At 40.7% G+C, this 11328-nt stretch overlaps 1 protein-coding gene and 1 long non-coding RNA gene across 2 annotated transcripts; one reads left to right on the top strand and one right to left on the bottom strand.

The window, feature by feature from the left end:
- Positions 1-3148: 3148 nt before the first annotated feature.
- LOC141758050 (solute carrier family 2, facilitated glucose transporter member 9-like) lies at positions 3149-10535 on the top strand. Its single transcript, XM_074619156.1, has 10 exons — positions 3149-3239; positions 3321-3445; positions 3524-3653; positions 4425-4573; positions 6867-7054; positions 7138-7248; positions 7914-8015; positions 9254-9329; positions 9427-9554; positions 9799-10535. The coding sequence occupies exons 1-10, from the start codon at positions 3151-3153 to the stop codon at positions 10000-10002; spliced, it is 1302 nt and encodes a 433-aa protein (XP_074475257.1). The 5' UTR covers positions 3149-3150; the 3' UTR covers positions 10003-10535.
- On the bottom strand, positions 6287-9516 carry LOC141758121 (uncharacterized). The gene is made up of 4 exons (XR_012591823.1): positions 9392-9516; positions 7899-8030; positions 6862-7026; positions 6287-6485 (listed from the first exon to the last, which is right to left on the bottom strand). It is a non-coding gene; the product is annotated as an uncharacterized LOC141758121 (long non-coding RNA).
- Positions 10536-11328: the final 793 nt, after the last annotated feature.

Raw genomic sequence — 11328 nt, 5'->3', positions numbered from 1 at the left:
CTGGTGAGGGAGCTGATGTTCAGCTCCCACTTGAGGTCCTGGGCGATGGTCGTGCCCAGGAAACGGAACGACTCCACCGTGTTAACTGGGGAGCCGCGCAGGATGAGGGGGGGGAGCGGGGCTGAGTTCCTTCTGAAGTCCACTGCCATCTCCACTGTCTTCAGAGCATTCAGCTCCATGTGGTTCTGGCTGCACCAGGATGCCAGATGGTCAACCTCCCATCTGTAGGCAGACTCGTCACCCTCGGAGATGAGGCCGATGAGGGTGGTGTCGTCTGCAAACTTAAGGAGCCTGACAGATTGGTGTCTGGAGGTGCAGCCGTTGGTGTACAGGGAGAAGAGCAGTGGGGAGAGAACGCAGCCTTGGGGGGCACCGGTGCTGATGGTCTGGGTGTCGGAGACTTGCTTCCCCAGCCTTACGTGCTGACTCCTGTCTGTTAGAAAGTCTGTGATCCACCTGCAGGTGGAGTCAGGCACGCTCAGCAGGGAAAGCTTGTCCTGTAGCAGAGCTGGGCTGATGGTGTTGAATGCGGAGCTGAAGTCCACAAACAGGATCCTGGCATAGGAGCCAGGGGAGTCCAGGTGCTGGAGGATGTAGTGGAGGGCTAAATTTACTGCGTCGTCTACAGACCTGTTGGCTCTGTAGGCGAACTGCAGTGGGTCCAGCAGGGGGTTGGTGATAGTCTTTAGGTGGTGGAGCACAAGGCGTTCAAAGGTCTTCATTATAACGGAGGTCAGGGCGACGGGTCTGTAGTCCTGAAGACCTGTGATCCTTGGCTTCTTGGGGACCGGGATGATGGTGGAGGCTTTGAAGCAGGCCGGCACCCTGCAGTTTTCCAGGGAGGTGTTGAAAATCCCTGTAAACACTGGTGACAACTGGTCTGCACAGTGTTTCAGGGTTGCAGGTGAGACAGAGTCTGGGCCGGCTGCTTTGCGGGGGTTTTGTCCTTTGAAGAGCCTGTTGACTTGTTGATTTAGTGTGTAATTTTACACAAATATATTTGCCTCATAAAAAAAACACATTTTCCAGAGGATGTTGAATATATATTGTAATTTGTTCCACCATTTCTGATCCCTATACTTCATCACCATTTATATAGATTAGATTCCAGTAAAAGAACACCATTTAATTTAACTGATGCAGCATCACACCTCAGGAAATGTTTCCAGTGTCCTTTCTATAGCAGGAAGGATTGATAACCCTCAAATTCATGGACTTTTCCCTGTCATTTAAATACAGGATTGAGACATCTAAGAGGCAAATATTGTACTTTTTACTCTATTGCATTGTCTGGCAGCTTTAGTTACTGGTTACTTCTCAGATTACAATTTTTCATCCCCTTCCTTGTCTAGTTAAAACAAAAACAAAAAAAATTTAATTCATCTGATAAACTGAAGGATTAATTTTATGTGGGTGTAATTGTATTTAAAAACTAAACTAAAGACAGTGACGCTATAAACATATGATGATCTTATAGAATACGATGCATTGCTGTAGATTAAACTAGCCAGCAACAGTATATAAAGGAGTTAAAATGAGCACAACCGAAAACAACTCTAGCACTAAAAATGCAGCATACACATTAACACAAAAAGTAGAACACTGACAGGGAACATTTTATTGCACATTGACTACTTTTACTTTTCATACTTTAAATGGTAAATGGACTTGCACTTATATAGTGCTTTTCTAGTTTTCCGACCACTTAAAGGGACTATTTGTAACTTTCAGAAATGCTTCTTAACAGCGACACCTGTGGCCGTGAAATCAACGAAAGTCAGCGTCAGGCTCGCGCTTGCTCGCTCTCATTATACCTGAACGAGCATCACTCAAAACAGTGAGGCGACACACGTCAGCTAAAAGCACCATATCACTCTATATTTCAGCTGCTTGGCAGTAATGTTAGCTGACCAGACGAAGGTCTCTCCATGAACATGATTTAGATCTGATCCTAGTGTTGGCTTTTCCTGCCTAAGTGCAGGCTGAAGCAGCGGCGCTCTGCAGCGTGTCTCCCTGCTCTCTCCTCCCGCAGAGGAGACACCGGCACCCGGTCGGTAACGAGAGGGTAACGTTACTAGCTAAGGAGCTCCATCACTTCACAAGACACGGGAAACCTCTGTTGGTCTGGAGGAGCTGCAGCATTTTTTTCCTGCACAAACGTCCACTGTGCATTCACTAGATATTCTCAGAGCTAAACTAACTCTTCTGCAGTGAGGAGTGAGCGCGCGTTCACGTCTAGAGGTGGAGCGAGCTGAGAACGCGCGCGCTCTCTGAGCGAAGGCAGGCAGGCAGAGTTGGAGAGGCAGCGGCCACACGCGAACGCGCATATGTGAGCGCGCATGTGTGACGACCCGCTACATTTATGCGCGTACAAAGTTACAAATAGTCCCTTTAAAGCGCTTTACACTACATGTCAGCATTCACCCATTCACACACACTTCATACACTTCATACACCATCAAGATCTAATCTAAATATTCATTCACACACCGATGGTTTAAGAAGCTCAAGGACACTTCGACATGTGGACTGGAGGAGCCGGGGATTGAATCGCTGACCTTCTGTAGTTGAGTATTTTCACAGTGTAGTATTAGTACTTTTACTGAAGGCCTAAGTAAAGGGTGTGAATACTTCTTCCACCAGACTTTTGCATAACTTAAAAAGAGTCTAATATCTTGAAGTATAACACAAAAAGAAGACCATACAGTTATATGAATCAATGAGGTTAAAATGACTTCTATTAGACCAATGTATGTCTTCTAATCACTGCTGATTCATTCTGTTTCGTAGACCCGTGGTAATGCTCTGTTCCTCATCATTATTTTGGGAATTGGAGGAAACTTTCAAGATGGCTATCACACTAGTGGACTGAGTTCTCCCTCACCGGTGAGATACATCACTTGCAGCATTTTCTGTTCATCATTTGATGTGTTGCTCTACCCCCCTCTATCACTGTCTTCAAACTCCAGTTACTGGTGGACGCTGAGAGTGTGTGTTTGAATGTGGAAAGTAAAAAAAAGAATACTTTTTTTCAATTTCTCATTGAGTTCAAGCTAAAAAAAATTTCTTTCCCTGCAGCACATTAAGCGCTTCATCAACAGCAGCTGGTACGACAGATATGAAGAGCCTCCACCTCCACAAACGGTCACGATGATCTGGTCCCTTATTGTTTCAATGTATGCTGTTGGGGGACTCTTTGGTGCTGTCAGTGTCAGATTTATGGCCGACACGATGGGAAGGTGAGTGAAAGAGACGTATTAATGCAGCATTCAATCCTGCTGTAGCCTAAAAGGACTTGACGTGATGTGCTCCTTTATCAGAAAAAAGGCGATGATGTGCAACAGCGTTATTGCCGTAGTTGCAGCAGGGGTCATGCTGACAAGTAAATCTGCCAATTCATATGAAATGATAATCGTGGCAAGGATCCTGTATGGCTACTCGGCAGGTAAGCCACCAGGACATATTCTACACATCATGTTTTTTACCGGGACTGATTAACATCCTCTGACCTCATGACCTGCAGGTTTGGGAACCAGCATCCATTCATTGTACCTGGGAGAGATTTCACCCAGAAATATCAGAGGGACTGTGACTCAGTCCATAGCGACATTCGGGTCACTTGGTAAACTGTTTGGACAGTTTTTTGGACTGAGGTATGTACTTATTGTCAAAACGTATGAGAAGATAACAGATCAGACTATTAGTTATGGATTCCCAACCTTTTTTTTTTAAAGAATTAGGCGGTTGATATCTCAGCATTTCATTCATTTATGTGAAGAAAACTAAATGAAATTGTTATCTAGTTTGGATAATTCTTTAAGATATAAACAGAATAAGGGCACGATGAAGACCTGAACACAAGCATTAGAAAAGCACAAAATTAAAACAACCAAAGAGCTAATAGAACAATGTCCATAAAAATATAAAAATACAGATAGAGAATTGTGTTAAAAGTTAACAGGAAAAGTCATCTCTGATGCAATACACAGGAATTAATCTGCTCAAAATGCCTCCAAATCGCTCGTTTTACACAAACTTCCTGTGGTTATTGCGTTCACTATTTGGGTTAGTTGTACAGTTTATCAGTTGTTCTGTACTGTTGTTGTTATGCATTGAATATAATGTGAAATATCCATAAAATATGTCACTTAGTCAGGGGTCGTCAGTTTACTCAATGACAGAAAAGGGGCCCCTTAAGGAAAAAGGTTGGTAACCACTGTTTTAGGATAAGAGAGCTCAACTGAATGTACAAAACATTTGTGACACCTTATGATGAGAGATTTAGATAAAGAGAGGCGAGTTAGAGAAAAATTTTACAGCTTTGAGAATTGTGCAAAAAATGCAAACACAATATTGGGAAGTGTAAATAAAGATGCTATTGTCTAAACTAAACTGGAACACAACACATCCTTTTGTTTTTTCAGTGAGATCCTTGGTCGTGAGGAGCTGTGGAACATCGTCCTCTGTGTTCCTGCCTTTTTCTCAGTGGTTCAGCTTATAGTGTTGCCTTTTCTCCCCGAGGCTCCCAGATACATATTCATTGAGAAAGGTGATGAGAAGGCTTGCAAAAAAGGTTGGTATATTTCCCCATATTCATGCAGTACCAGACCAAAACAGCCTTTTAAAGTTTGAATATTAAACACAAAAGAATGCCCTTCTTGAAATTCACCAAGAAATATTTGAGGATGAGCTACAATTGTCAACAAAAACACTTTAAATTCTTAGGAGATTGGTGTTGTTTGAAGTAAAGACATCTAGGGGACAATGGAATTTATATTAAAGGTGCTAAATGTGAGATTGGGAGCATTTCTATTGCCTCTGCACGGCTCTCAACATGGCAGCGGCTAAGCTGGTAGCCCGTAGATCAGGGGTGGGCAATTAATTTTTACAAGGGGCCACATGAGAAACCTGAGTTGTGTTGGAGGGCCGAACCAACAATAACTTGAACTTAATTCTGCTGCTCAGTATTAATTTTGATTAATTGATTTTATTTGTAAAAAGCATTAAATTATATATTTTTGATTAGTTGCTACTGGTAATCAGAAGAATAAGGATATTCTGTAAATATTTATATAAATATATGAAATTGTGGTGTAGGTCATATAGGAAAATACTCCTGTAGAAGTAATACAGTAAAAACAATAATTGCATCAGTGTTTCATTTTATTTTTAACATGTTAATCTTCCCAAATACTGAATAGGTGTTTTACAGTATGTTAAAGATAGGCAATTGTCAACTTGATGCAAAAAGCAATAAATGCTTTTAATGTTTTACAGTTCATTTTACTTGTTCAGTGGGAAAAATCCAGCCTGCTCTGGGCTTGAACAAGTGCATTGAAATCTGGCTGAATGTCTGAGGTGGATATGCGAAGGACAGCTGAGAGGTGGTCATCAGTGATAGAGGATCTGTATCTGGATTTGTTGAACTTCATCACTGAGAATGTCTGTTCACATACGTAGGTAGATCCAAAGAGGACTAGAATCTTCTGAGCATGCCTCCTCATGTGTGGAAAGTTCTCCTCTTTGAGGGAAGAGTAGATGTCCTCAACCCTCCTCGTTACAGTCCGTCGCGAGAGGGGCACGTTCTCAAAAGCTCCCTTTTTCTCCGGGCATATTAGGGCAGCAGAGTCCAGCAGACACTCCTTAATAAACTCCCCGTCAGAAAACGGTTTACTTTTTCTGGGATATGACAGAACTTGTCTTGACAGCTGCATCTCTGGATGTGCAACGTTTAGTAAAAAGTCCTTGTTGGTTTTGCAGCTTAGCTAGCAAAGCATCCGACTCCTTTGCGCGCTCTTGTTCAGACACGTTCTTGTATTTCTCCTCGTGTTTGGTCACATAGTGGCGGTTCAAATTGTAATCCTTGAACACGGCGACCTGTACACCACAAACTAAGCACACGGCTTTACCTTTGACTTCTGTAAATAGATATTTAGCAGTCCATGTCTTGTTGAAAACGCGGCATTCGGTATCGATTTTTCTTTTGCTGCCGTGGGCTGACATGTTGAGGGCTAGCTTAGCATACCAGAATCACATGTAGCTGTTTAGCGTAGTCACGTAGTGACTACGTAAATAAAAAAACCTTTTCAAAATAAAAGCACACAGCCGTATTGCGTGCACAGCATAAATAGGCCTATTTTTTTATTTATGTTCTAATTTACTTGACCTCACGCGGGCCAGGCAGGGACAGCCAACGGGCCGGATGTGGCCCGCGGGCCGTAAAATGCCCAGGTCTGCCGTAGATAATGCTGCCAACAGCGCTAGCAGTGAAAACAAAGGCAAACAGTGCTGACAGAGATAACAGTGTTTACCTGAGGGGGAACCGGAGGGTGGGTACCACGCTTTCGCGATGGCAACGTTGGTCGGGACGGCGATTTCAGCTATAACCGCCGAATGGGAGCCGTGCAGAGCAGCGGCCGTAAGCTAGCCAGTGGGGCACGCTCACATGCACTAACATGCACTAAAAGCATGTGCGGCCGGCCCGGCTATGTCAACAAAGCACAGAAAAGCTCTGATTACAACACACACAGAGTGAGAGCGACTTCATTCTCTGCTCAGGGAGACATTACTCCTTTATATCTTTACATAGCAAATAGTTAGTTGATGCTACAGTATGTTAATGCTCTGAATATCGTATAGAGCACCTTTAAGTTTTAAAATGTTATATTGTGGTATATGTAATGTATGTATGTTGGTTTTGGTTTACCAACACATTTTGGATCATAGAGCCTTTGTCAGACTGTTTTCTTCTGAAAGATATTCCTATTTTATATCACACCCATTTAAACACATAATATATGTATTTTATATGTCTTGAATGTGAGCAAAGGAGCACATTTTTTTGTGTGTGATCTTTCTTACCCCAGCTCTCCAGAGTCTGTGGGGCCAAGGTGACTACAAACAGGAGATGGACGAGATGTTGGCTGAGCAGGTGGCCATTGAGGCAGCCCCACTAAGGAGCCCTCTGCAGGTGCTGAGGGACAGGACTGTCCGATGGCAGCTTCTCACCATGGCCGTCATCTACACCTGTAACCAGATGTCGGGCATGTCTACGGTGAGGATGGAGGCTGTTTGTTAATAACACATTTCATGCATCCTAACAATTAAGAAGCTAACAAATATTTCTCTCCTTCATAGATCAGTACCTTCTCTTTTGATGTCTTCCTGAAGGCAGGTATACCGAGAGATAAGATCCGCTATGTTACTCTTGGTCTTGGAGTATGTGAAATCATCACCTGCATCTCCTGTGTGAGTAACTCCCTACTTGAGCTCTTTAGGACATCTTTTGGTCATCTATTGGTGTGGTTGCAGATTGCAACCAACTGAATAACCCATTGCTCAAACCTCCCTTTCCAAGACTGCGGTAACGTGAGCCGCCGAGTGCAAAACCGTGGTAACGCCGTACGTCTCGCTCAGAGGCCATCCTTACCTTAATAACACTACTTTAGGAGCAACGGAAGTCAGAAGGCGGCTGGCGGTACCACGGTTTAACACTCTGCATCTCACGTTACCGCAGTTTCACAAGCATGTCGGGGAACTACGGTGAACATCAGGTTAGTGTAAAAACATGAAATGCTCTCTCTAGAGCCAGTGTTTGGTTTGTCCTTTCTGGGCTACTGTAGAAACATGAGCAACATGGTGGACTCCAGGAAGAGGACCCACTCCCTATGTAGATATGAAGTGCTCATTCTAAGCTAACAAAAACACAACTTAGGTGATTATATTATTAATATAATATTAATATTATACAGTATTCCATTTCTGGGAGCATGGTGTAGCAGAGCAAATTATCTAAAGGCACAGCAATGATTTGGGGGACAGTTGGGTTAACTAACAATTATACAAACCCACAAAATATTGTTGTTCAATTATTGACATATTTCTATTATTTTTTTTACCTTTCTCTCTCCCAGGGGCTGCTGATTGAGCACACTGGGAGGAAGCCGTTGACCTGGGGGGGTTATTGTATCATGTCTGCCAGCTTGGTGTTCACCACTGTCACGCTCACCCTGAAGGTAAACCTGTTGATACTGACACAGATGTAGCCATGTGAATATGGAGGACGGAACCTGCCAAAATAAAAACCTAAATAAATAAATGACTCGATAAATAAATAAATAAATAAATAAATATGCCATTAAATTAACCAAAAATAATATAAAAAATAAATGTAGGCCTAAACTAATTGATCAAATGTGACATAATTTAATATTCTGATTTAATTTGCTTCTTTATTTATCTTTATATTACCTCCCCCATCTACTCTTCTTTGATTTCTCCTTTTATTTATTTTTATTAACTTTTAAATGTATGTATTTATTTTTGCATTTTATTTATTCATTATTAAATTGTATGTATTTATTCATGTATTTATGTACATTTATGTATAAACAAATAAATACATCCATACAATTTAATAATGAATAAATATATGTAAAAATAAATTTGAAATAAATAAAAAATAAATGCAAAAATAATTACGTAACCTTTTAAAATTAATATAAATAAATATCTTATCAATTAATTAATGAATACATTTATTCTTAATATTATTTTTGGTTCATTTAATGGCATATTTATTTTTTTATCGAGGCATTTACTTAGGTTATAGGATACTCAATGTAGTTTAAAGGGTCATTTCACCCAAATGACAACATTTTCTTACCCTTAGTAGTATCGAGGCATGCAGATTTGCAGGTTTTCAGATATCTGACTCTGAGATTTCTGCCTCTACTCAGGTAGAATGGAAGTGAATGGAAATGTGTTTGTGGTATTCACACAGCATTGGAAAAAAATCATTAATTAATTCAACTACAAAATATCTTCCCAGCATCAATGTCCTGATTCTAAATAATAGAAGTGGGGCAGTTAAGACTTTACTGTGTGTTCATTGGAACTACTTTCTACTAAGAAATAGTCCCTATAAATACTAATTAAATTCCAGTTCACTTCTGTTTTATTGAGGTGGAGGCAGAAATGTCAGAAACGGATACCTGAAAATGTTTAACTATCTGCATAGCTTTACCCCACAAAGGGATGGTAATGATTTTTCTTTCATTCCATTGAAGTAAAAGTGAAAATATACTGAAACAGAGGCAAAACTGACCTTTTCACATACGCAAAATGTGTTTTATAAAGAAAACTATGTGCTTTAGCTTTTATTGCTGCAGTGTACAAAGGCAGCAATTAAATAATTGCTCCAGATTGCTCTGACTGTATTAATATTCACATATACAAAATTGTCTTCATGCAGGATTCCAGCTACTGGGTTCCATACATCACCATTGGTTTGATCATCGTCTTCATCATCTGCTTTTGCATTGGACCTGGTTTGTGTCTTACAGCAGTTTAGTTCACATAGAAAAGATGTTTGCATGCACAGATAAATTACTTTAATCACCTGTGTCGTCTCTTTGGATCACCCAGGGGGAACCACGAGTACTCTGACCAATGAGATCTTCACCCAGTCCGACCGAACGGCAGCGTATGTCCTCACGGGGTTCCAAAGCTGGTTCTTTTTCACTGTGATGGGCCTAGCCTTTCCATTCATTATTGTGAGCACAACAAACATGAAAATAAGCAACACAATAGTTTGACACTTTAGTTGTACATCAACACTTTTCATTGATTATAATTTAGATAAATGACATCTTTTAGTGTGTAATAGGTATTTAAATATCATTACAAACTGTGTCAAATCAAACAGAAAGACAAAAAAAAACATCTCAGCACTTTGGATCATGACATTGAAACATGAAGCTCTCTCTGATGCTTCACACTGTGTTTGATTTGTCCCAGAACGCCCTGGAGTCGTACTGCTTTGTGGTGTTCGCCTGTATGTGCCTGCTGGGTTCTCTTTACACCTTCTTCCTCCTGCCTGAGACTAAAGGGAAGACCCTGCTGGAGATCGCCGAGGAGTTTAAAGCCATCACCGTCTGTGGGAAATCCTTCATAGAGAAAAGAGATTGGAGACCAAGTTATAAGGCAGTCCAGATACAGTAGACTGACTGACTGACAGAGGGATGATGAAGGACTCTGTGTGACCAAAATGACAATATTTATGCTTTGTGAAGTATTTAAATCAATTACAAAAGCATCAGTCAACAAACACTGTATATTATAAAGGCCGTAAAATGGAAGTGCGCTGCAGTTAAATTACTGAGACGAACATGTAAACTATAATGAGCTATAATGTTTTATTCCTTGTCATTGTCCATAAACAGGTGCCACTTCTGATGCCACTGTTATTGTTATTGCTGTCATTCTTAGTTCAGGTCAGAACTCATACTATCTACAACATGTGAGGGTGTAAGGCAAGAGGATAACTTAAGTCAGAAGGATGAGAAAATATGTGATGTTTCAGGAAAAATGACTTGAAGGTACAGTGTGTAGGATTTGGCGGGATCTAGTGGTGTGGTTGCAGAATGCAACCAACTGAGTACCGCTAATGTGAGCCGTGATAATACCGTTCGCCTCACTCAGAGGCCATCCTTACCGTGATAACACTATTTTAGGAGCAAAAGAAGTCGGATGGCGTCTGGGTATCATCGGATATTCCGTTTTTCCTTTGGAATTCAGAAAGGAAAAAACTTTTTTTTATTCTTTGGTTTCTGAATCAAAAAATGAAAAACGAACCCAAACCGGGCCGTTTGTTTGTTTTTGCGAATTCCTTTTCTCATTATTCGTTTTGAATTGAAGAACGGAAGTCACGTGGGTTTTTAGTTTTTTCGTTTTAAACCACAAACGAAAAACGGAATCACGTGGTGCTCTGTTTGTTTTTTGTTTCCAAACGAAAAACGAAAAAACCAAATTAAAAAAACCATCCGATTTAGTTTCTTCAAGTTTCTTTCTGTCATTTTTTCTCTTCTGAATCGAGGAGCGGAGAACGGCAGTCACGTGACCAGGAAGTGAAGGCAAACATGTCAAAATAAAAGCCAAGAAGATAGTTTGGTCATTCTATAAAAGTGTAACATTATTTAAGCACATGATCAAAGTAACAGTAGAAGATAAATAGGCTAAATAAATACACAAATAAATACATACATAGATATTTTTTTGTTTTGTTCTTTTCATTAACACATGAATGTCTTTTATCCAAAAAGTGTATGATAAATTACAGGGAGGGTCTCTACAGATGTTATACAACAGGGAGGGTCTCTACAGATGTTATACAACAGGGAGGGTCTCTACAGATGTTATACAACAGAGAGGGTCTCTACAGATGTTATTCAGATCTCTCATGTAATTGACAATTTTCTCTCTCACACCCTCACTATGGGCTGTTTCTTTATGTCGGCAGGTGAAAAGCACTATGTGGCTACTCCTTTC

The sequence above is a fragment of the Sebastes fasciatus genome, chromosome 1, assembly GCF_043250625.1.
Source record: "Sebastes fasciatus isolate fSebFas1 chromosome 1, fSebFas1.pri, whole genome shotgun sequence".
NCBI classification, from domain to species: Eukaryota; Metazoa; Chordata; class Actinopteri; order Perciformes; family Sebastidae; genus Sebastes; species Sebastes fasciatus.
Note: the sequence above shows the minus strand (reverse complement) of the source record. Positions and strands in the feature narration are given on the sequence as shown.

Bases quoted from the DNA above. Each gene is read 5' to 3' on its own strand.
- LOC141758050 (XM_074619156.1), top strand. From the start codon at position 3,151: ATGATCTGGTCCCTTATTGTTTCAATGTATGCTGTTGGGGGACTCTTT. The intron at 8,016-9,253 runs GTAAACCTGTTG...GTCTTCATGCAG, and splicing joins CTGTCACGCTCACCCTGAAG to GATTCCAGCTACTGGGTTCC. The intron at 9,555-9,798 runs GTGAGCACAACA...GATTTGTCCCAG, and splicing joins TAGCCTTTCCATTCATTATT to AACGCCCTGGAGTCGTACTG.